We start from the raw sequence: 26,180 nt of genomic DNA, 5'->3' as shown, positions 1-26,180 counted from the left end.
TTTGACTAGACTGGAACTCTGGTTCAGCCAGTGCTGTTCATTCAGCCTTTGCTCCAAAGCACTCATCTAGACAGAATACACATTTAAACCTTGAGGAGAAAAAAAAAACACCATCTCAGGAAAATAGGCTGAGCTAGGTATTCTGACAATGGCTTTCTAGGGGACCCTGGTTCTTTATTGCCCACTAGTCTAGGATTGTCTGGAGAAGGGAATGGCAACCCACTCCAGTATTCTTGCCTGGAAAAAACCCATGGACAGAGGAGCCTGACAGGCTACAGTCTGGAGGAGGTGGAGGTTTAATCGCTAAGCCAGGCTACAGTCCATGGGGTCACAAAGAGCCAGCCAGCCAGACTGAGCAACGCTAAGGTTGTAGCTCCAATACTTTGGCCACCTGACAGGAAGAGCTGACTCAATGGTAAAGACCCTGATGCTGGGAAAGATTGAAGGCAAAAGGAAAGGAGGGCAGCAGAGGATGAAATGGTTAGACAGCATCACTGACTCAGTTTAAGCAAACTCCAGGAGATAGTGAAGGACAGGGAAGCAGGAGTGCTGCAGTCCATGGAGTCACAGGCAGTCGGACACGACTGAGGGACTGAATAACATAGGGTTGTTCAGCCAATTCCTGTCATCCTATGCTCACCAGCACCTTTTGCCACGACTTCACTGGAAGGAGCCTCCTCCACGGGGCCAGAAACGAATAAGGGTCAAATACTGAAGGTGGCTTATTTGCTGACTTTGAAGAGGTACCCTCCAATGACAGGAGAAACCACGTCAGTTCCTCTTTGACCAATTCCTTCACAGTGAATGAAAAGTGAAATGTGGCATAATGTGGACAATCCCGGGATAGTCCTGCAATGGGAAATCAACCAAATTACACCAACATATGCAAAGGCAACATGGTTCAGAGGGGGAAATGATGACTTCATAATCAGAGACAAGTGACACTTTTACATATATACAAACCAGAGTTGTTGAAGGCTAGACATTTAACACCTAGTACGCTAGGAGGTACATGGTAGACTCTTTCAGGTGGGGTTTATTGAGGTGCCCTTAGCTGAATGTTGATGCTAACAAATAACTGAGAGGTTACGACAGCACCTGAATTATGTAGAAGAGCTCAATGATTTTTCAAGTTTGCGTTCAAGTGTTTCATTGCTTTGTGGCCACTAAGGGGAAAAAGGGTTCCAAAGTAGAATACATCCACCTTTCCGAAGGAACCCCAGGCTGGACAAACCTACAGCCCTCAGCTGATGGCGAAGTATGGAGAGAGAGCTGCATCTTATGTAGATGTCTGATGGGTGATGGTGTTTCACAAAATCATTAATTCTTAGAAAAACTGAAGTTCACATTTAACATCCAGAGGATAGTGAACAGCCCAAACCAACTCTGGCTAATGAACCATTAAAGTTGTGTAACATCAACTTGAAAGGAACTGTCCCAGCAGGCTGCAAAAGTGAACATCTACATCTACCCCTTTCATACCTCTTTTTCCTTCTGGGTATGGCAGACATCACTCCACCTACATTTAGACTTGCCTCCCTTAGATTTGCATCTGAGTATGCAATGTCACTAACTAATCAAGTTGGCACACACCCTCCACTTCCTATTCTTCTCATCACAAAACTGTAGTCCCTTTCCCCTCAAGATTCATTAAAAACAGAACTTGTAAATCTCCATTAAATACAGCCACGCATACAAAAGAGAATAGACTTTTGCTATGGTGAGGGAGACTTATCAAAATAAGCTGTTGTCCTTTTAAACTGAAATAATTTGCTATTTGTCTCCTAACGAGTTTGTCTCAATTTTCAAGAAATCCTGAACATCTTCATTTCCCCCCCCAAAGAATTCCATTCTTGCAATAACTAGAAACGGTTTATAGCAAAATCTAACAAAAAAGGCAGAAAAACCAAATCTGTTTATGAGCTCAAGTCAAACCATGAAACAGTAATGATAAAGATTACTAAATTAATTCACAAACACGATTATACATTCATCCGAAGCCTGCAAACAGCTAACACAGTTGTGAAGCAGGACAGATGTTAAAGCAAACTTGTCAGCCAAAGACATTTAGGTTAGGGTTACAAACTGCATTTCAGAGTCACTTGCTTGAAATCCTAAGTACCTGTCATGGCGGTCAGACCACCTCGACTGCAGAGAATCCTTGAAATTTTAAAATGTAAAACACATAAGCTCTATATCCCAATTCATGTAGCATTAAGCTCTCCTCATAAGCAGAACTATAGCACAGCTTGGCAAGTAGATGCCCCAGAGAAACTACCGAAACAGGCACTATTCCCCTTTTGTTTAGATGTCCTGGTATGGAAGGAGCTTTAAGCCACTCACCTGGTAGTTTTCGAAACATACCTAAGGGCCCGCCCCAAAACTCTGCTTGCAGTTGGGAACGCAGACTACTTTGCAGCCGTTTTTCCAGTAAACCAAATTTGCCCCTTCTGCCTTCTCACAGCCTAGCACTCCCTCACTGGGAATAAGGTAATCTAAAGGGTAGTCTCAGTCTAATCGGGACGAAATTTCCTGTAAGGGGTCCTACCTTGTGAGCACATTCCCCAGAACATAGTAGTTTCATTAAATGACCTAACAGCACCAGCATACAAAAACAAGTTTTGGTTAAGATGTCACTTTGTGAAACATAATTATTACTTTATAAATATTGTTTCAAGTGACTACTGTTTTTTCTGTAGCAAAAAGCCCTTCAAATGTTGAGACCTCAAAATTGAAGACTGAATCCCCTCAGGAATTGACTACATTTCAAGTAATTTGCCCACGACTTCCAAACATACCTTTCCATGTAGTTGTATGGACCTATGCTATACTTACTGAGCTACTTGAAGGGGCAGTTCTCCCCATTTCCCAGTCACAATGAACACAAATAAAAACAAAGCAGAAAAACTGGCTTATCATCTAAATCCGAAAGTAAGTAGTAACATTTCTCTATGAAACAAGGAGAATGACCCCAGTCAAAAAAAATCTTTATGTTCCTTTATTGGAGCAAGATTCCTGACCGGTATACAGTGATGTATTTGCTACAGAGACCTGTGCAGAAATTACACACTATCCATCTAGACAGGCTTTTGTTACACTTTGCCTACTGATGGAGTAGTCCCATTTATAAAGTTTTTATACATCAAAAAGCTTTGAATTTGACCCGGCTGTCCATTAATTCATCTCTGAAAAAGCTAAGTGGCATTTAATTTTAGCTACTATATTTTACAGCATTAAAAAGCTTATGCATTAGGTAGCTTCTCAAAATGTGATTTATGCACAATGGCATTTAGCAGATAGAGCAGTCCATCATCTCCTTCGGATTCACACAGACAGGTCTCATTGGAGAGCTATATGCTAAAAAGCTGGTACTTTGAGATAAAAGTACTCCTAACCTGAGTTTCTTACCACCAACATGGACTTCTTACTCTGAAAGCCTGTCTTCTCGGCCACATCTTACAGCGCCAGTGAAGACATGCGAACAATTGCCCTGTGTTAACTCGGCAGAGGAGCACCAGGTCTGTCTGATGGTGGTGGCAGGCACTATTAATATCTAAGTAAATAAAAGCCCGTACTTTGAAATGATGATTTGAGATACAAATCAAAGATACAACACATTCAGAACCGAGTTTTCAGCAATCTGGTATCCTCAATGATGTGAAAAATTTCAGAAACTAATGGCAAATTGTACCCATGATGGGTTCCCAGCTATGGAGACATTAATACATTGATTCAAATCCCTTTACTCAATCAATATAGCCCTGAGGTCATCCTGCAAAGTGCGTATCAAAAAATACGAAGATAGGGTGACAAAAAGTTTGACAATAACATTACACAAGTCAAACTTGGAAAGTCATATTATTAAGTTTATCTGAGAGAAAAGCATCAAATCCTTTGTGTACACATTTAGTTTTATTGTAACAAAGCAACTTGTACACTTTTAACGTTTAAAACTGAGCATCATCTTTCCTTTCCAGTGAAACAAAAAGAAAAATTTAAAAATAAACAGGAACAAAATTACAATAGAGAATGTCAATTGCAAATAAGATCCTACAGGTTCTGCTGATTCTCCCATCGAGTGGCAGGGCTCAAGTCATCATTAGGAGAGAATTTTATTTTAAAAGTGTCATCTTAAACTGCAAGGATGTCCGTTAAACATCACAATTAAACATGCCAAAGGAGAAGCCATGTTGTCAAAATGCCCACTTAACCCACCCAAACATCTCAAACCCACCCTCTGCTGACCTTCTATAACCCCATTTTTTTAAGTTTTTTTTTTTTCTTTTTTTAAACAAGAGAAAGTAGACAGATACATGTTGGTAAATGCTAACTGTCCATATTCACATAGAGACACAGTGTAATCTCTGAGCCCAATATACAGAGAAAGGAGGAAAAAAGCTAGAATTCTATGCACTACTACACAGGGGCCTAGCACCCTCCAGCTTCCAGCAGAGCTAAGGGAGCAGAAGGTTTTTCTTTTTTTCCCACAGAGCATGGTGGTGTTGATTCCATAGTTTTTGTTGAGACAGGAAGGGATAAAAATGAATTTGGAACAGAAAGGGGTAGAGATTCTTGTCCCACTGAATTCTGCTCAAGGTATTTCCCCCCCAAATAAGTTGTGAACCATGGTATAAAGGAGAAAAGAGACCTCAAAAACAGGGCGACTGAGCACAAGAGGAGGAAAAAAAAAAAAAAAAAAAAAAGACTGCAACTTGCTCCCAGGGACTGGAGAAAATTAAAAAAGGTTGGAATCCATCAGTGTTCCATTAGTCATCTTCTCCTTCATCTTCCTGTAAGAAAAAAAAGCAGGCAGTTAATCTTTAGGATTAATTCTAAGGTCAGTCCCCAATATTCATATGGACCATGATGGACCCCACAGAACATAATGACATGCCAGCTGAAATGAATTTTATGAACCTCCACAGTGGTCCCTTGGTATGTGTGAGGGATGGTTCAGAACCTCCTCCACCGACAAAAATCCTCAGGGGTACTTCCCTGGTAGTTCAGTGGTTAAGACTCCATGCTTCCATTGCAAGAAGCACAGGTTCAATCCCTGGCTGGGGAGCTCAGATCCCACATACAGCTCAGCAGAGCCAATACAAATTTTCAAAACAAAACAACACAACCCTCTGAATGCTCAAGTCTCTTAAATAAAAGGGCACAGTACTTTCATGCAACCTACTCACATTCCCCCATGTACTTTAAATTATCCCAGATTAATTGTAATAGTACACTGTAAATGGTTGTGAATACAACATAAATAGTTGCCAACACTCAGCAAATTCAAGTTCTGCTTTTTGGAACTTTCGAGAATTAAAAGAAAAAAGTCAGCTGTTGGTTGAATCTGAAGAACAGGAACGGACAGATACAACTGATATGAAGGGCCAACTATACACCAGTCTGCATGAACTACTTTTTCCCCCTCAAGCCACGAAGCTCACAGGATCTGTTTTTTTTTTTTTTTTTTAGGATCTGTTTCTTGACCAGGGATCAAACCCACACCCTAGCAGTGAGAGGGCTGAATCCTACCCACTGGACCAGAGAATTTCCCAATCTGCATCCCAATCTGATTCTTGAAAGACCTAGTGATGTTTCAGATGTATTAACTTCCAACACTAATCAAATCAGACATCTTTCAGCAAAGTAATCAAACCAAAACCTAATCTATCTCAATTTGACTCAAAGAATTTAATAATAGCTTGTCCAAAACATGCCTATTTTTGTTATTTGGGAGATTTGTCAGAGTTTGGGCAGCTGCAATGTCCACAGTGCTTACACTGAGTACTGGCTAGGGAATGACATAACTGACTAGTCATAAAAACTAACCACAAAAGTAGAACCAATTACATCAATGATATAATAAACTTACCAAAATTTCCTTCAATCCTGGACAAAACAGCCTATCCTTTCTACAAATCTTCCCACAACTAGTTGAATCAGTTTCACTACACAATATATGTAATCTCCAAAGTAACACGGTGAATTTTTTGATTATCTGTTTGGATTTAACCAAATCTTTTTACCTCTCCTTCCTCCCCCTCATCATCATCTTCATCTTCTTCACCTTCATCCTCATCCCCTTCTTCATCAATGTCTTCCAATCCTTCTTCCTCTTCGTCGTCGTCGTCATCCTCTTCTCCTTCCCCTTCCTCATCATCCATGTCAGGAACCTAGGGAAAAACCAAGACCGAAGGTTACCTTTCAAACTCACTTTCAAACAAATGGAACAAGTAAAACCTTGAATAAAAGAACATTCTCAACTCACCAAGTAGTACTGTAATGGATTTGGCCAAATATCATCTTTGATGACCTCTCCTAACTCATCTGCACCTGCATCAGAATGATCAGTAAACCAGGTGAAGAAGCTTTCTGGTTCCTCATGCTGTCTCTTCCTGCTGGCTTTATTCTGTGTTTGACTTGATCGTTTCGTCAAATCCTAAATGAAGACGGAAGAACTTATGATATATAGGCTCTCTATACCTCATCTCTACAACTTAAATAAAGTTTTAACCCAAAAGCAGAGCAAAATCTGGACATTATATGATCCACACTATTATTCTCATCTGAAATTATAAAAAGTACAGTTAATAAAGAGAAGAAACCTTAGGATTTTAAGTCTGCAAAGAATGCTGTCAAATTTGTATGCCACCTTTTCTTGAAAGTTAGTGTCTAGATTTGGTTTTTTAATACATATAAAATTAGTTCTACTTCAACAACCAGTATCTTGAGACAGTATAATTTAAAATATTTATATTTACTACTTAAATGCAGACAAAAATAGGTCTTCGGAAACAAAGCCACCAATGTAAAATTCAAAATGATTTAAGTCCATGTCTATAAAAACTTGCTCCATTAACTTATAAGACCATAAGCTATTGTATCTGGCCTTAACACAAATCTTTTTTAAGGATCTGCATTTAACACATCATCAAAATACCAAGTATTAGTAAAATGGTTCAACTAAATCAAACTATACAAAATATTAATGCCCAAGTCCTCAAATACCTTTCCAGATTTCCATTTGATTTCAGTGGACTTTGAAGATGGATCACCACTCTCATTCAGATGAAATTCTTTGGAGAGAATTTTATTTTCGAAGTAAGGGTTTTCATCAAAATACTACAATAAACAATAAGAGAATTAGAAGTCAGTACAAATAGCCCTTCTAAGCAAAGCTCAAGTTAATTTCCATAGTGACAAATGAGTTACAGATACTTACAAAATCTATTCTGTAACCTGATTTAATGTCTTCAAATTCTGTCACTTCAACTCTTGTCAAATAATGCAGCGCCTCTTCATCCTCCTCCCCAAGCAGTGCAGACACTAGACCCGCAAGGAGACCAAGTGATTATACAAACGTACAACTCAGCGATCCCTTTTAAGATTGCCCAAATTTGGTTTCATAAATCCACTATTAACTGAATAACCAAATGGCTCAGAGTCAGAGCTACCATCATCTTTTATCAAGTAATTAAACACAACCCTACATTAGCATATGATCTCTTCTAAACACAAGGCATTAATTGCAAGCCTCTCCCTGTTTCAACCTCTGCAGGTAACCAACATGCGGGATCAAGTCCTCAACCAAGATCCCTCCCCTTTACAACAAGTTGACATCCCATATCCTTCAATAATGCCCTGCTATCACATACCTTGTGGATGGTTAACAAATGTTGTTACCCAAAAATTTGGGATTTTGGCGATCAATTCTGACCTCTTCTGAAAAAATGGTTGGCGGAGTTTGTTATATTTCTGTTCTACTTTCAAAATCTCCTCACTGGCTTGTTCATTAAGTCTGAAGCAAATGAAAAGACACACTGACCAACGATGGTACTTAACAAATACAAAAACGGCTGAGATTAAAATTATTGACTCTTGTTAGCCTTAGAACAATGCAAAGTACATATTTGTAATAACCAAATCACCTAAATTTTTGCAGTCAGAGACTCAACTCAAAATTGAGATGGCAATCTAATAAGCTTTGCCAACAGGCACTCAGTAACTGACAGTTCTTAAAGTGCCAAAACAGCATTTTGGTAATATTTTATACTTTATCTAACTCCATTACTAGGCTAATCTCAATTGTTTCTCTCAAGAAGAAAAAGCTGCCAATCAAGTAACAGTTATTAGGCAAGTAAGAGCAACACTAATGCTAAAATACTACACTATCACAAGTCCACACACTGCAACAATTCCTCACCCTATGAAAGCAATCCCAATCTTTATACAAGGTCAATGTACTTTCATTACCAACTTTTTGGTGACCTACAAATATATCACAGAAAAAATAACACTGAATCCTAATATTTCCCAGTTATAGTCATCTTCACTTAGCCAATAGATACAGATTTACTTGACCATAGTTTCAATGATTACCAAAACATAATCAGGTCAGAAAACTTCAAAGTAAACTGAGAAAAACTTTACCTGTCTATTTCATTTTGTACTTCATCAATATGTTCAATTGCTTCTTGCTGTTCTTTTTCTGCAAGAAAAAGGTGCATGAAGACTCAATACTAAATTTGAAGATAAATTTAACTAGTTTTCCTTCCTGATGTTAACAGTCTGTGACGTGAGTTTTATCAATAAAGCTCCTTTAAAAAAAAAACCTGCCTACTACTACAAGGCATGCTCTCCACGTGTTCATGCGTGCAGTTGACAAACTACTTTTCAATTAGAAGAGTGCTCACAAATCATACTGTTAAGACTACGAAAGAGTAGCTAGAATACGGAAACCAACAATATCAAAAATTAGGACACCACCTATCTCCATGTTGGAAGTACCTTTTATAACATCGAAAATATTGCTCAGTATCGATTACTGTTAAGACATCAGACATGCCTACAAGACGGGGAAGGCCTTAAAACTACCCCAACACTGTAAACACTCCAGTTTATCTTCCAACCCCATTTTCAGGCGGGCTGATCTCAGAGGCAGCCCCACACGACTTTGGAGCACTTACAACGAGCAAGCATGCAGTCAGAAACTGAGCCAAAGAACCGAGAGAAGCAAAGTGGGGGGTGGGGGGTGTGCTAAGGGAAAGGTGCCCTTTTGTCGGGTGAAGACCGCAAAACCTACAAAGCTAAGTGGGCGTGAAGGGGCCGGTTCGCGCGGTTCATTTCCGGCAACCAGCCCGGGTAGGTGTAGCCCCCCTGCCGAGAAAAGCCTTCACGGACAAGGCCAGGAGATTCTGCCAACGAGCCATTGTAAAGACCCTCCTCCGACACCCCGGGGCCGCCGCGCCGGGTTTCTCAGCGCGCTGCCGCCACGGGGTTGGCCACCCCACGTGGGGGACGGCCCGAGGCCGGCCAGAGCATCCTCCGAGCGGCCCCGTGGCCGCGGCGCCACCGGCCGCGTGCTTCCCCGCGCCCCCACCCCGCCCCAACTCGAGGCCAAGGGCCGAGCCGGGGCCGGCCTCCGGGATGGGGGTGCGGGGGGCGCCGCCCGCAGGGCTGGGCGCGGAGGGGCCGGCGGGGTGGCGGGGGATAGCCGCGCGAAGGCCCGGGCGCGGGGCCGCGTCCGGCCGCACCATGTGGCGGCGGCGGCGGCGGCTGATGGGAGCGAGGCATCATGGCGGAGCACAATAAAGAGAGGCTTCTCGGGAGGGAGGGAGGGGGAGGAGAGTGAGGGAGGGGGGGGAGAGGAAGGGGGGGTCTCCTCCGCCCGCGCCGAGCAGGCCGCAGCGCCCCCGCCTCGCAGCGCTGTTCGCCGCCGCGGCGCCACCCGGCCCCGGGCCTCGCGCGCACAAAATAAAAAAAATAAAAAAAAAAAAAGGGCGCCGAGGCGCGCGCCGGCCCGTCCGCCCGGCTGGGGCCCCCCCACCCCCCGCCCCGCGCGCCCCGGGCCCCGCCGGCGGCCTGCGGCCGGGCGGACGGCGAAGATGGCGGCGCGGGCCGGCCCCCGCCTCGCCTGCTCCTCACCTGAGGTCTCGTCGGCCCCGTCGTGGTTGGAGTTGAGCTCCTTTTTACTGACTTTGGCCGCCGGCGCCGACATGGTGCTGCTCCGCGGTCGGGGGGGGAGCGGGGAGGGGGAAAGAAGGGAAGGCGAAGGGGGGGGCGGGCAGCGGCTTCCCCTCACGCCACACGCGCGGGCGCTCGCTCGGTCCGGCCGCCTCCTCCCGGCGCTCTTTCGCTCGCTCGCTGTCCCTCCCCCTGGGCTCGCGCGCGCTGCCCTCGCGGCCTGACGACGAGGGAGGGGCTGTGGTGGGGGGCGGGCGGCGTGCCGGGCCCCGGCCCGGGCTCCTGCTTACGGAGGAGAGGCGGCGGCGGCGGTGGCGGGCGGGCAGGCGGCTAGGCTCCCTCACTCACGCTCCGCGCTCCAGCTCGCTGCTCGATCTCTCCCAGCCGCCTCCTCCTCCACCTCCTCCTCCTCACGGCGAGGGGCGGGCGGCAGGGCGCAGGCGCGCCAGGCCTCGCGCGCACGCCCCGCCCCCGGCCGAAGAGGCTCGCGCCGCCTCGTCATTGGCTGAGGGCGCCGGGACCCAGGGGGGCGGAGCGGCAGCGAGGAGACACTGGGCTTGGCGAAGAGGCGGGAGGAAGGAACGCCGCGACGTACGGGGCCCGGCCCCCCTGCGCCGCGCTCCCCTCCCCCGCTTTCCCCTTCTCCAGCCCGACCCGGGACATTTGCGCGCTACGGGCGCGCGGCGGCCCGAGGGGCGGGACCTCGCCGGGCTGCGCGCAGGCTCCCGGGCGGGTGCCGTCGCGTGGTGGCTGAAGCGGCTTCCCTCCTCCGCCGGGGGTACGCGGGGAGGGGAGTGTCCGCAGACACCCCCACCAAAAAAGGGCAGGCCTCGGAGTACCCTTGCTTCAGTATATCTGGCCTAGAAATATATCAACCCCGGGTTCACTGGGGCGCCCCTCTTCGCGGGTGAAGCAAGGCGGCACCTCCATCCTATTTACGAGACGGGGAAGCTGCCTTCGGAATCAGGCTTGCCATTGGCAAAGCCCGAAGCTGCCTAGTCCACAGGGCACAGGGCCTTTTCCTGGTTCTTAGTCTCAGCTCTGCCCAGCAGGCTGTGTACACCTGGGCAAGTCGTTTGCACTCTATGAATAACCTATTTCTGCTAGGAAATTATAAACTTCACAGAAGACTAACAAAGTGGAAGTCCTCCAAAGGCATGGAGTGGCCACATTCGTCTCTGGGTCCTTTTGGCCCGATTCAGTATGCAATTCACAGAGCTTAAGAGAAATCGGACAGCGCTAAGTGCAAATCCCAGCTAACTGCGCCTGCGTCTCATTGAGGCCGAACAACTGAAAGATGGGGTCGAAAGTGTTCATTTTAAATTTAATTTCACTGTGTCAGAGAGGATCAACAAGGCCTGCTTTAGAGATCAAGCCCTGAAACACGAAGGCCAGGGCACTTCTATTTCAACTATGTGCTTTCCAAGTAATGTACATGAACTACTCAAGGCTCTACTCTGTCCAGCAGGGCCCCAAAACTTGGACCACAGAAGGCCTGAAATCTCTTTGGGTATTTGTAACCAAAACCAGGAGTTGGATTATTTGCCTCCCAGGAGTCACATTTTACTATCAGCTCTTAAAGCTCAAGCAGTGTCTTTAATGTTCAAGCACATCCATTGGTGGGTGACTGATAAATGTTAAATGGCGGACCGTCCATGGGTAGAGAAAACAGACGTCGTCTTGGGACTTTCCCCAAAACCCAGAAATTAGGAGAAATCTTTCTCCTCCAAACCCTATTATTCTCAATTAGCTCAATCCAAACCTGTCCCAGTTGGACGCTTTTTAAGGAAAGAATTATTAGCACCAATAAGAAGCTGGGAAACTTTGACAGGCAGCTCCCAGAAGAGAAAAAAAACACACCAAAAAACTCTGATTGTAGCATTGGCTGACGTCAGCAGTGTATAAATACTCTCACCAAGGCAAATTTCCTGCTACCACTTTGATGCCACTGAATAGAGCTGGAAAGAAATACCAGGCTCCAGTGCACTGCTGAAGCATGTAGCATGGGCCACAGATTGTAATAAGTATATGCATTTCCTTCTTTTTTAATCTTCACAAAATACAAGATAGGTATTAATAGCCTCATTTCACGGGTGAACTCAGCTTTTTTGATATATGTGGCAGAACCGAGGCTAATGAAGAACAAAACCCCTGCCCTAAGGACAGAGTTTTTGACACAAACTACAGTAAGATGTGGGCTTTCCCAGGTGGCTCAGTGGTAAAGAATCCACCTGTCAAGCAGGAGACGTGGGTTCAATCCCTGGGTCAGGAAGATTCCCTGAAGAAGGAAATGGCAACCCATTCCAGTATTCTTTCCTGGGAAATGCAATGAACTGAGAAGCCCGGCGGGCTACAGTCTAAGGGACTGCGAAGATTTGGACACAACTGAGCATGCATGTGTGCACGCACGCACACACACACACACAAACACACCTACAGACAAAACAATGCTTACCCTCACTGAGTGTGATGACTCTTTTAATCTATTTTATTTTCTTTAAATGCAGGTCACGATCAACTAAAATGATTTCATAACCCACAAGTGGGATGAAAAGATCTGAAAAACACCGTGCTAAAGGGTACTGCTTCCATACAACTAAGCCTGCTCTCACTGCTTGGTACCCATGACCCAGAGCATCTCCTGAGTACCAGATCTACTGGTGTTTCTCCTGTGTGGGCAGTGGCTCCAGGGAGTCTTCCAAAGCTTTCTGATTAGGCAGTGGGCTTTCAAGGTTTCCATCCCAGCCCTTAGGACCATCCCGTTCTTCCTGACCTTTCCCACAGCACTCCTCAAGATGAATTCAAAGAGCACACACTAGGAAGTAGAAGAGAAAGAGAAAGCAAAAAACGGCAAGAGTTTCAGTAAACAAGGGAGTGGCATGGACACACCAAGAGATAATTCACCCACTGTGAATTATTCTCCGTGGTCTCGCCCCCTTCACCATTAGGAGCTCTGCATTCCCTCCTTGGCCTCTCACCTCACTCTCAGAATTCTTCTCACCTCTCCTTCCCAGCTTTCTCTGAAGGAGGAGAAGCCCACAACTTAAAGATCGGAACAGGGCGATGCTGGCATGCCCCACAAGACAGCGGTGTCCCAGGATGAACCACCTTAGGGGACTGTGCTTACACCTTGCCATCCCTTCTGGTCCTGTTAATTCTCCCAAGAAGCTAAACAGAAGGCGACCAGAAGGACTCATCCACATTTTGCTGCTCACAAGTGGGAAGGAATTTACTATCCGTCTCAAGAGCACTGATCATGAGCCAATTGCTGTTTTCACTTCCACTTCGGCCTCACAGCAAGCCTCACATACTGTTGAGTCCATTTTACAGAAGAGGAAAGAAGCACGCTTATGTCACTTGCCCAACAAGGTCACACAGCTGGACACAGCCAGGCTGCAAACCCTGGCTGTCCAGCTTGACCACATCGGGGTATAATCAGCTGGGCAGGAGGTCTTTGCATCTCATTTGGAAGGGGATTGACAGAGACTCCTTAAATTTAAACTTGCCACATCACCCAACAAACCCACAGGAGTTCTGCAATGAGGACTCATTATCCAGTGCTCCTTCCACAAGCAAAGCTGGACCTCAGTCAGGTCAGCAAATTAAGAAGATTCACCGGCTCCAAGTCCCTCCCCTCTGCACTGAGCCAGCCTGCTGTCACTTCCTGGGGCAGTGCTTTCCTGCCTTCTAGGACCTATCCAAACCCACCCCCACTCCCCTCCAACCCCGCCCCCAGAACGCTCCACCACACCCCTAACCTATCAGGGAGGCCTCATCAACAGAACAATGCACTTTGTGCTCTACTCCAAGCCGTGTGTCTGCAAAACACAGCCCTCCCCTCCAAGTTAAGGGTTAATGCGGGGGTGGGGCAGACCATGAAACCAACAATTAGAATGTCAAGGCCAGACTGGGGTGACTCTGGGTGCTGCAGGGTCAGATGGGGGCTCCTGCTAGGGGCCACCTAGCAGCTGTGGCTCAAAGAAGAAGAGCCCCAAAGGTGACTTTTCAGTAGGAAACTGCAGAAGCAGAAGGAATGCACAGGTAGGGAGAGGGGCGTGACCCAGGCAGAGGACTGTGGGTTTTCCAGGCCCCAAGGTGAGAAGAGCCCCAGGAGGTGAAAAGAGGGTAAAGGTGCTGAGAGCCTGAACCAGGAGAGGTCCTCAGAGACCAGGTGGGCAGCGCCCCGGAAGTCTTAGTCCATACCTCCAGGGCAATAGGAAGGCCTGGGAGTCACGTGATTGGCTTCGCAGTGGCTGGAAGGGAGGAGGAGGAAGCCGGAAGCAAGATGAGGAAGAGGTAGCAGTAATCCCGGCCAGAGTTTTGGGCTGGCGGCCACAGCAGGAAAGAGAGGTGGATGGATCTGATAGCCATGAAGGAGAGGAGAGGGGTCACCTACATTTCCACTCAGCCTCAGGCTGGCTGCTGGTGCCTTTTAACTAAGAAACCAAAGGGAAGAGTTTGCGGGCAGGAACATAGGTGTAGGGTTAGTGCCAGGACTGAACTCACATGTGCTCCAGGACTCCCACTTTTCACCCCTTCTGGTTCTTTCTAATCGTAAACCTAACCCATGTGCCCCATGCTGAAAACCCTTCAGGGGAGTTCGCAGTCACAACTCCAAAGGTTTGAGGGGCGGGGGGAAATCACCTAGAAGTCAATCCTTGCAAATCCCTTAAATCAGTAAAACGTGGCACTGGGACATACCTTCCTTCGGCAAGTTTGAAGAAGCAGATGCCTCGTCTGGCCTGGAGGCAGGAGTCGGCCTGGCCTTCTTCAGTTTCTTCGCTTGGGGTGGAAGAGAAGACTGGTGTTTGGGGGCCATGCTGGGGGAAAAAAGCCAAGAATCCTGCCAGGGGAAGAGAGAGGAACTGCGAGCTCAGAGAACTGAAGCTCTCCCAGGTGACAGAGGTTTAAATATGCTGGGAATGTGCCTGGAGGGGATATTTACAAGACAGTGGGACACACCCCACTCCCCCGCCTCTACTACCCACCCTCCAATCAAAATCAACTTCTTTTCCTTTCTCTTTTCTCTCCCAGGGCTTTCTAGGCCTTGGGTGGGTGGGGAAGGTGTTTTCCTCGGAGAACTGCAGGGAGCAGTTCTCTTCTTTCTAGGACCCTCTTGGTCTCGATTTGAAACCCCAATGACCCATCCCCCGGTCCTTTCTCAGATCTTCTCTGGAGGCAGCACTGCCCTCACTGAGAACTTGGACCTGTCCTCTTTTTTTCCTCTGGCCTCTGGAGGATTTCAGCGTGCTCTTGCCTTACCTCAGCCTGTAACATTCTTCAGTCTCTCCACTCCCACTCCCATGTCTGGCTAACTACTTCCCCGGTAGTTAGATCTCAGCTTGGAGAAATAAATGAATGTTGAAGGAATCCAGTCAAAAATTACAAAGGAAGAGCAAAAGCAGTTATCCTTGAGACAACTGGGCGCAGCCATCCATCCTTTCAGATATGATTAGAAGATTAAGAGTTTGAAGAACCTGTTGGGACTTCCCTGGTGGTCCAGTGGCTACCACTCCATGCTCCCAATGCAAGGAAGCCCAGGTTCGATCCCTGTTCAGGGAACTAGCTCCCACAGGCCTCAAGTAAGGGTTGGCATGTCACAATTAATGATCCTGAGTGCCGCAACTAAGACCCAGCACAGTCAAATCAATAGATTAACTAGGGGGGAAAAAAAGTTAAAAGAACCTGTAGAAGGCATCTTGTCTGGGAGTCCCCAAACCCAATGCCTTTCAGAGCTTGTCAGATAATAACTGAGTAAGGAAGCACCAGTTGAAGAAAGATAGGTTGATACAACCACTCTGGAAAACCATGTACAGCTGGCTGCATGCCCAACAGAAGTGCATACCTGTGTGCACCAATATGCATGATAAATGTGTACAAGAATGTGCACAAGCAGCGAGATTCATAACAGTCAAGATCTGGAAAGGATACAGGTGTCTACCAACAGCCAAATAAATAGGTTGTGAGATAAGTGCAATGGAATGTGTTAAAACTATGAAAGCAAATGAACTACAGCTACATCCATAATGAGAATGCAGCCTGCAGACAGAATGTTGAGTAAAGGCACAAGGCACGAAATAGGACAGGCTGTGTAATTCCACTTACGTAAAGCAGAAAAATGGGCGAAACAGATCTGTGCTATTAGAAGTTTGAACGTGGTTACCTTCGTCCTGGGGAGGGATATCATCCGAAGTGGGCATTTAGGGCCTTATAGAGTCCTTCCTGGAGATCCAGTTTTGGATCCGGGGTTTGCTACACCAATGTGCTTGGTTTGTGAACCCTAAGCTGCCATATCTCTGAATCTTCTCAACATCAGGCAGAGATACACATTTTTATATGAAATCTCTATTCTTTTTGTTTTGTTTGTTCAATCTCTAAGTCATGTCTAACTCTTCTTGACTCCATGGACTGCAGCACACCAGGCTTTCCTGTCTTTCATTATCTCCTGGAGTTTAGTCAAACTCATGTCCCTTGAGTTGGTGATACCATCCAACCATCTCATCCTCTAATTAAACTTTTTTTTTAGTTAAACTTTTTAAAACATACTTTGTGGCACTCCCTGGTGGTCTAGTGGCTAAGACTCTGCCTTCCCAATGCAGGGGGCCCATGTTCAATCCTTAATCAGGGAGCTAGATCCCACATGCCTCAACCAAGACTCAGCACAGCCAAATAAATAAATATATATTAAAAAAAACTTTGTGGACCAAATAAAGCCTGTTATCAGGCCACTTGCAGCCTATGAGCCATGAGTTTCCAACCTCTGAGATAGTGCAAATTTTTTTCCTTTTTTTCACCAATTAATTACCCTTTTTAACAAATCAATATAAATCAGTGATGTCAATACGGATAAAAAGCTGAGCTGTTTTCTGGTGAAAGACTGCATACCACCATCACCATCTCTTGCTCGCCTTCTCTGACAGCTTCTGGGGAACTTTGGGCTTCTTCTAAGACATTTTGGAAGTCTCAAGTGTGTTGGTTTCACAGGTGGGCAAACTGAGACCTGACAGAAGGGATTCACTTAAGGTCATGAGTGGAATAACTGAATGATGGTGGGAACCACAGTTCTGGGGTCACTTTCTCAGAGAGATTCACTTTCTTAATCAGCCTAAGTGTCAGTGTCCACACCTGTAAAATGGGTGATAATAATACTACATTTTTGTTTTAGGATTTTCAATATAAGGACAGTCAGTCATTTTTTCCCCTGTTTTTACCAAAGAAATTGTCCTAAAAAAAAAACTGTGGGAAACAAACTCTCTTTTGATGAAACTGGGAGTTAGCTAACCCCCAAGCCACAGAATAGGTGGCTGGATGGTCAGAGCAGTGGAGAAGGAGCAGGATGTGTGCAAGAAGAGAGGACAGACACCCTACCTGCAGATTACTGGAAGTATCAGCAAAGGACAGTTCTGAAAGTTGAGGAGCAAACCCTAAATCCCTTGCTTGTAGCAGCCAGAGGGTGTGTACTAACAGGATTCTGCACTGGCTCAGTTTTTAGAAACAAAGAACAAAGGGGTCAACTAGGAGTAGCAAAAGGAGCTTCTTGAGACCCATATGCTGCTGCTGCTGCTTCTAAGTCGCTTCAGTCGTGTCCAACTCTGTGTGACCCCATAGATGGCAGCCCATCAGGCTCCACCGTCCCTGGGATTCTCCAGGCAAGAACACTGGAGTGGATTGCCATTGCCTTCTCCTTGAGACCCATATAGATGCCAGCTATCTTGAGGTTCCTTTTTTCTTTTAACCCTCCAATCTGAGATCCAAAAGTTTAAAAACACCTTACCTGGAAAATCACCCCTTAAACAGATACAGTCCCTTTGGAGGGCAATCTAACCATCAGAGTAACTATCAAAAGTGCAGACGTACATACCCTTGACCCAGAAATTCTCCTCCTAGGTATTTATCTTATAGGTAAATGAGATTGCACCTGTGCCAGGCAATTCATTGCAACATCATAAAAGTGAAAGATTGGAAACAACCTGATAACTTCTTTTGGCTTCAGGGAACCAAAAGGGGTAACCCATACAGTGGAGTGAGCTGCAACTGTGGAACCAAATGGAGGTGGTGAAGTGAAATAACAAAGTCCTACCAAGTAGGTAGTATGTTACCATTTGCGTAAAAGGGAGGGTAGGAAAAAAATACACATTCACTTATTTGCCTGTATACCTGTAATAGCTCTTAAAGGACTTCTGTGACCATGATAACTTGGTCATCCCTGGGGAGGGAACTGGGTGGTAAGAAATGAAAGGACAGGGATGCAGGGAGATGTTTCGCTCTTCACCCTGTTGTACATTTTGAACCTTCTGTATCTATGTTGTTTAGTCACTAAGTCATGTCTGACTCTTTTGCCACCCCATAAACTATAGCCTGCCAGGCTCCTCTGTCCATGGGATTTCCCAGGCAAGAATACTGGAGTGGGTTGCCATTTCCTTCTCCAGGAGAATCTTCCCAACCCAGGATGAAACCTGCATCTCATGAATTGGCAGGTGGATTCTTTACCACTGAGCCACCAGGGAAACCCCTATGTATGTATCACATTAAAGCAAAACAAAAGATTACCTGAGCTCTGGTACTTGGAGGCACTTAAATCATCTAAGTACAGCACCTACTTGGTACTAGTGAGTTTAAATTCAAACATGCAAGACCCCACCTTTCCTTTCCTCTGCAGCTTCCAAAACTTGAACTTCCTGGATTCCCAGAGGTGTTACTAGGCAACGTGTACCTCTGCTCCAGAACTGGCTGCAGAAAAGGTGGCAAGGCAAAGGCCTCCCTCTGCCCCACCCAAAAGTTGACAGGATCATGATGTTCCATAACCCTGAGGCCAGGCTGCCTCTGGGAACCAGAATTTTCCAAAACACCCCTAATACCCATAGCTTTATGAGAGGATTTCAATAGCATTATTCTTTTAAACCCTCCCTATCAACCTTTCTACTGCTACTGCTAAGTCATTTCAGTCATGTCCGACTCTGTGTGATCCCATAGACGTCAGCCCACCAGGCTCTCCTGCCCCTGGGATTCTCCAGGCAAGAACACTGGAGTGGGTTGCCATTTCCTTCTCCAAAGCATGAAAGTGAAAAAGTGAAAGTGAAGTCGCTCAGTCGTGTCTGACTCTTAGCCACCCCATGGACTGCAGCCTACCAGGCTCCTCCATCCATGGGATTTTCCAGGCAAGAGTACTGGAGTGGGGTGCCATTGCCTTCTCCAATCAACCTTTCTAGGACAGTATTATGTCCTTGTTTTATAGATGGGAGAGTCAAACCAAATGAAAACTTGACACTCAAAGAATCTTGTCCAAAAACCAAAGGAACAGGGTTAGTAGAGTCAGGATTCAAACAAATATCTTTCTGGATTTCCTTGGTGGTCCAGTGGTTAAGACTCTGTGCTTGCAATGCAGGGTGCACAGGCTGATCAGAAAACTAAGATCATGCCTTGTGGCATGGGAATAATAATAATAAACAAACAAATCAGTGTCTTGGGCTTCCCTGGTGGCTCAGTGGTAAAGAATCCACCAGCCAATGGGGGAGATGAAGGTTTGATCCCTGGGTCAGGAAGATCCCCTGGAGAAGGAAATGATAACCCATTCTAGTATTCTTGCCTGGGAAATCCCATAGACAGAGGAGCCTGGCAGGCTACAGTTCAGGGGGTCGAAAGGAGTTAGACATGACTTAACAAGTCAACAACAACATTCTTACACCATTGAATGGTCTTGCCATCACTGTGGGAAAAAAAAAAAAACCAACAACCAAAAAAACCAGTGTCTTTCTGATTCCTCTGCACCAATGCTGGCCTTAATGTGATGCAAATGGGTTACCACCCAGAGCGCGATTGCCAGGTGAGCCCAGAACACACCACGGGTTGTCTATGAGATGGTAGATGGTTGTTTCCTGCTAAATTTCTTGTCATACTACACAAAGGAGACAGGGATTAAGGCAGTATTTTGTCTTAAATGAGTGCCAAGGCCTGAAGGTCATTTGATACCTCTTTCATTGCCTTCTCACTGTGCTCTGGCTCCTGAGCATTTATTAAAAAGTTAATAGTAGGGAACTCCCTGGTGGTCCAATGGTTAGGGCTCAGGGCTTTCACTCCCAGGGTCCAGGTGGGAGGCGGGGGTGGGGCTGGCTTTGATCCTGGCTCGGAACTAAGGTCTCATGTGGTGTACCCAAAATACAAAAAGTTAACAGTAGTATTTGTATTAAAACTTAGAAAATTAAGAGGCCTTCCCTGGTGGTCTGTGAGTCTGTTTTGTTAATAAGTTCATTTGTGTCGTATTTTATTTTATTTATATTTAATTAATTAATTGACCTCACTGCGTGACTTACAGGCTCTTAGTTTCCCAACCAGGGAGTTTGTGCCACCCTCTCTGGGGCCCCCAGCAGTGGAATTGCTGAGTTCTAACCACTGGGACCTCCAGGGAGTTCCCTGTGTCATATTTTAGATTCCACATATAAGTGATTTCATATGATATTTGTCTTTCTCTTTCTGACTCACTTCACTTTAGTATGGTAATTTCTGGGTCCATCCAGCTTGCTGCAAATGGCACTATTTCATTCTTTTTTTAATGGCTGGGTAGTATTTCATTGTGTATATATATATATATATATATATATATACCACATCTTCTTTATTCATCTAATGATGGACATTTAGGTTGCTTCCATGTCTTGGCTACCATAATAATGCTGCTGTGAACATAGGTGTGCATATATCTTTTCAAATTACAATTTTAGTCAATATATACTGATTTAGTCTTTTTATGAGAAAGCTCCAGTTAAGAGTGATGGCAAATGTAAGAATGGATGGGACATAAGCCATCTCTCACTGAGTAACTGAGGTTCATAAGGTTTAATTTTACCCAAATAACTGTTTACATATCACTTTTGTTTTCAATAGAACTGATAATACAATTCATAATGTTGACAAAAGAAATACTGGAATTTACATATTTAAAAGAAATTTGCTTACATGGAACCGTATTCATTCATTCAATCAGTCAGTATTTATTGAATGGCTAATATATGCCAGGCAGCAATGATTATGAAAAGTTCTATGGACAAGTACAGATAATAAGGTAAAGCCTTTCTAATGAGCTGGCATTTGGGGAAAGACCTCAAAGAAGTGAGTAGCAGCCTTTGTGACCTTCGGAGAAAGGGCATTCTAGACAGAGAAACGAAAAAGACTAAGTCCTTCCAGGAGAAGCAAGGAGGTCGGGTCACTGAAATGGGGTACATGATGGCTGCTGAGCTCAGATAGTATTAGAGGCTCTGGTCTTGTAGGACTTGTGGGTAGTAACAGGGTCTCTGTTTTCTATATTGAACATACAAAACTCACAGCTGATTAAGACATGCCTGTGTCCTGAATGAGATCTAGTTCATATCAAAAACTATAACAGATATGAACATAGTTCTATAGGACTAGAGAAAACAAAGCAAACAAATCTACTGGCAGAAATCAGAGAAGGTGAGATGTAAGCTGGATCAGCAATAATTGAGTGGGTGGTATGGGATTTCTTTTCAGGATGATGAAATGTCTTAAAATTAGTTGTGTTGATTACACAATTCTGTGAATATACTAAAAATCACCGAACCATACATTTTAAACAACTGACATATGGTATGTGAAGGAAAGAAAGAAAAGTCGCTCAGTCGTGTCCTACTCTTTGTAACCCCATGGACTGTAGCCTACCAGGCTCCTCTGTCCATGGAATTTTCCAGGCAAGAGTACTGGAGTGGGTTGCCATTTCCTTCTCTAGGGAATCTTCCCCACCCAGGGATCGAACCCAGGTCTCCCACGTTGCAGACAGAAGCTTTACTGTCTGAGCCAACCAGGGAAGCCTATGGTATGTGAAGTATATCTCAATAAAATTGTTGGAGTTTAAAAACAAGAAGAATGAGTTCCAAGCAGAACGGATGTAGTTTCAGGTCTTCATTGCCGCCCACAGGCTTTCTCTAGTTGTGAGCAGGGGCTGCTCTCTAGCGGCGGTGCACCGGCTTCTTTTCGGTGGCTTCTCTTGTTGCAGGGCATAAGCTTCAGTAGTTGCGGCTCGTCGGCTTTAGAGCATGGGCTCAGTAGTTGTGGCCCATGGGCCTTCTTGCGCCATGGCTTGTGGGATCATGCCAACCCAGGGATCAAACTCATATCCCCTGCATTGGCAGGAAGATTCTTAACCGCTGGACCACCAAGGAGGCCTGGATGTACATTTTAGATAGAGAAGCTTTGGTTTGGGGACAGTATTTGCAAGGAATCTTTTCTTTAGAAGATGAGAATTCCCTTGCCTAAGATTTTGAAAACTGCAAGGAATTTACAGCTCAGCCTTTTGAGGAATGGATATTATATGTGGTCGGGCACTAAGCTAGGCCTTATAGTTGCACAAATGAAAACAATATAGTTCCATCATTCAAATCTCATAGACGAGGGACTTCCCCTGTGATCAAGTGGCTAAAACTCTCCCCTCCCAATGCAGGGGGCCTGGGTTTGATCCTTGGTTGGGGAGCTAGATCCCACATGTTGCAACTAAAGATTTCACATGCCGCAACTAAGACCTGGTGAAGGTAAAAGTGGCTCAGTCGTGTCCAGCTCTTTGCGACCCATGGACTATGCAGTCCATGGAATTTTCCAGGCCAGAATAGTGGAGTGGGTAGCAGTTCCCTACTCCAGGGGATCTTCTCAACCCAGGGATCGAACCCAGGTCTCCCGCATTGCAGGCAGATTCTTTACCAGCTAGCCACCAGGGAAGCCCAAGCATACTACAGTGGGTAGCCTATCCCTTCTCCAGTGGATCTTCCTGACCCAGGAATCAAACCGGGGTCTCTTGCATGCAACAAAGTAAATAAATATTTTGAAAAAACAAAACTCATAGACTAGTGAAGTGCATGTGTTCAAGCACAGTTTACTGAGCAATTTAAGTCGTCTACTCCGTTCTGAAATATTGCTTTTGACATACATTAAACATATACTTAAGTCTGTTTCTGGACTTGCTGTTCAGTTAAATTGATACCTATCATTATCCCAGGGCTTCGCAGGTGGCACTAGTGGTAAAGAATCCACCTGCCAATGCAGGAGACATAAGAGACGTGGGTTTGATCCTTGGGTCGGAAAAATCCCCTGGAGAAGGGCATGGCAAACCACTCCAGTATTCTTGCTTGGAGAATCCCATGGACAGAGGAGCCTGGCAGGCTACAGTCCATGGGGTCACAAAGAGTCTGACATGACTGAAGTGACTTAGCATGCATGCATGCTGTGATTATCCCAGGAACAATTCCACATTCTGTGTTATTATTTTATTTTCTCTCTTTTTAAAATAGTTTCATTTAGGTATAATTTATATGCCATATACTTTCCTCATTTTAAGCATACGATTCAATGATTGTTGGTAAATTCACAAAGCTGTGTGAACATTACCACAATCTGATTTTAGAACATTTCCATCACCCCAAAAAGAAACTTCATGCCATTCTCACCCCCAGCTCCAGGCAACCACTTTGTGTCTCTATAAATTTGCCTTTTCTGGGTATTTCATATAAATAAATATGTCTGGCTTTACTTTATTTCTTAATATGTAGTGAAACTGGCTTCTTTCATTTTGCTTCAATTTTCGGAAAATTTGAGGGCATTCTCATGGGTTTATTCTTTTAAATGAACTGGAACAAAAGTCGTGTTCACAACCCATTTTATAAATCAAAAAAGATCAACCTTTTAAATCCTAATTTAATCATTTATTTTGTCTCTGAATAACTCTGGACTCCCAAAATCAAATCCATCTTCAAGGGACAGAGGATATTTTTATTTTTGAGGGCCATCAAACTAAAAAGATTGTTCCAAAAGAAACTGTTATCACACGGAATTAAACTCTAGTCCCAGAATAAATACATACCTGATAACCTGACAAGGTAACTGATTAAAGGGCACTTCATGTATTGAGTTCTGGTTTGCTTTCTAAAAACAAAACAAATCTATATACTCAGCTGCACAGCAAATCATTCTTTATTTCTGAACCGCAGCTGTTTGTTTGTAATCTGTATAATGCAAACTGTAACATTTGGAATAGTGAATATTCACTTGCTTTACTTTCAGTCTCCCTCTGTGGGGTCACACCAGCCCCCAAACACAAAAAGCATGCTCAGAACCAGGTACTTTAATTACAGCTACCTTTTATTAAGCTCTTTCAGGTGCCAGATGCCCTGTAGCCTCACAATAACCAGATGTGGCCAGTATTTTAATCATCCCACATTCTGTGTATGCAGTGAAGTGAAATGAAAGTCACTCAGTCGAGTCCAACTCTTTGGGACCCCATGGACTGTACAGTCCATGGAAGTCTCCAGACCATAATACTGGAGTGGGTAGCCTTTCCCTTCTCCAGGGGATCTTCCCAAACCTAGGGATCGAACCCAGGTCTCCCACATTGGAGGCGGATTCTTTACCAGTTGAGCCACTAGGGAAGCCCAAGAATACTGAGGTTTGTAGCCTATCCCTTCTCCAGAGGATCTTCCCATCCCAGGAATCGAACCAGGGTCTCCCGCATTGCGGGCAGATTTTTTATCAACCGAGCTATAAGGGAAGCCCCTTATGTGTATGCAAGGTGGGCACATACACTGATGACCTGCCTACCATGGGTGAGCACTGGCCTGGCACAGGTAAACTGGAGGCCAAGGAGACAGAGTTCTCAGCGTGTAATAGAGTAGGGAGACATTGCAAAGGAGGAAACAGTCAATGTGTAATACTGAATTAAGAATGCTGCCAAGAAAGCAGTCAAACAAGATTGCAACGGAGAATAACAAGGAAAGACTTTCAATCAGGTCTTCAGGGAAGCTTGGTCTAAGAAGAAAAATCTTCAATCTCAGATTTAAAAAATAAAAAGAATTCCTTGGCAGTCCAGTGGTTAGGACTGGGTGTGGAGTTCAGTCTCTGGATGGGGAACTAAGATCCTGAAAGCCATGCAGTTTGGCCAAATTAAAAAAAAAAAAAAAAAAGAGCCAGCACTTTGCAGAGCTAGGAAACAAAAACATTTGCAGAGCTAAGAGAAAGGAAACTGAGCATCAGAGAAGGGCAGGAAGCACACAAAGTCACACAGCAACTGTAGAATAAGCCAAGGTTTTAAACCCCAATGCCAGATGCCAAACTCTCCTCCATGACATTCTAATAATCATCCTTAACTGGGCTAGTGTAGGGGCTCCCACACAGCAGGTCCAAAGAGAAAGCAACGCCTTGTTTGATCTTGAGTGGACGGATGGCTGCTCCAGGATGGGGCTGAACCTATAGCAATGCTTTTGAGTACCAGGAGGAGGATTTATCCTCCTGGGCCCCCAGCTGGGGAAGGGGCGGGAATTTTACCCTATTGTCCTTCCCTTCCTTCCAGCTCTCCAACTCCAGCTCTGACAAAGCTGTTTTAATGAGTTTATTAAGGCTCCTTTGTCTTAGTCCACCTTTGAGGCAGGCCTTTCCCATGGGGGTGGGATGGAGCCTGTGCTGGGAGGAAGCAAAGGCCAAGGGGCAGAAGGAGGGGCAGCCTGGGGGGATTGAATTGACTTCTCAAATGTCACCTCCTCCTAAAGGCCTTCCCTTGTCTGTCTTGGGTAAAACTCGGTTCAGTTTAGTTCAGTAGCTCAGTGGTGTCTGACTCTTTGCAATCCCGTGGACTACAGCATGCCAGGCTTCCCTATCCATCACCAACTCCTAGAGCTTGCTCAAACTCATGTCCATCGAGTCGGTGATGTCATCCAACCGTTTCATCTTCTGTTGTCCCCTTCTCCTCCTGCCTTCAATCTTTCCTAGCATCAGGGTCTTTTCCAATGAGTCAGTCCTTCAAATCGGGTGGCCAAAGGATTGGAGCTTCAGCTTCAGCTTCAGCTTCACAGTCCTTGATGAATAGTCAAGACTGATTTCCTTTAGGATTGACTGGTTTAATCTCCTTGCAGTCCAAGGGATGCACCCTTATCCTTCTCTGTTTCCCTCCCTTGTTTTGATTTCCTTCTGGTCCTTGGCTTATGGTAGTCATTCAATTAATATTTGTTGAATAACTAGTTATTTGTGCTCTTCATGTGTAAGGCCTGGGGTTGGGGCTTTTATCACCACTTCCTTCCCACCCCACTCTCCATCACCCCAGTGGTATGACCTTAGGCTTCTTCCAAGTGCTTTCCGCCCCGTAATCACTTCTGTGTCAAAGCTCAGAGTGTATATTCCAAGAGAACTGGAACTGGTGGTGTTGGCTACTCTGGAGCACAGTGTCTGACTCT

At 45.2% G+C, this 26,180-nt stretch overlaps 1 protein-coding gene across 2 annotated transcripts; it reads right to left on the bottom strand.

Moving 5' to 3' along the window:
* Nucleotides 1-3,893: 3,893 nt before the first annotated feature.
* Nucleotides 3,894-14,856, bottom strand: SET (SET nuclear proto-oncogene). Of its 2 annotated transcripts, none has more exons than XM_055541326.1 (8): nt 14,662-14,856; nt 8,428-8,485; nt 7,653-7,795; nt 7,220-7,323; nt 7,006-7,119; nt 6,266-6,436; nt 6,024-6,170; nt 3,894-4,790 (listed from the first exon to the last, which is right to left on the bottom strand). In XM_055541326.1, the coding sequence occupies exons 1-8, from the start codon at nt 14,777-14,779 to the stop codon at nt 4,767-4,769; spliced, it is 879 nt and encodes a 292-aa protein (XP_055397301.1). In that variant the 5' UTR covers nt 14,780-14,856; the 3' UTR covers nt 3,894-4,766. The 2 variants fall into 2 exon arrangements, with proteins under 2 accessions (XP_055397301.1, XP_055397302.1); XM_055541327.1 differs by lacking the exon at nt 14,662-14,856 and adding an exon at nt 9,922-10,375.
* Between the last annotated feature and the right edge of the window lie 11,324 nt (nt 14,857-26,180).

The sequence above is a fragment of the Bubalus kerabau genome, chromosome 11 (assembly GCF_029407905.1).
Source record: "Bubalus kerabau isolate K-KA32 ecotype Philippines breed swamp buffalo chromosome 11, PCC_UOA_SB_1v2, whole genome shotgun sequence".
Classification (NCBI taxonomy): Eukaryota; Metazoa; Chordata; class Mammalia; order Artiodactyla; family Bovidae; genus Bubalus; species Bubalus kerabau.
The sequence above is the reverse complement of the archived record's forward strand: the minus strand, read 5'-3'. Positions and strand labels throughout refer to the sequence as shown.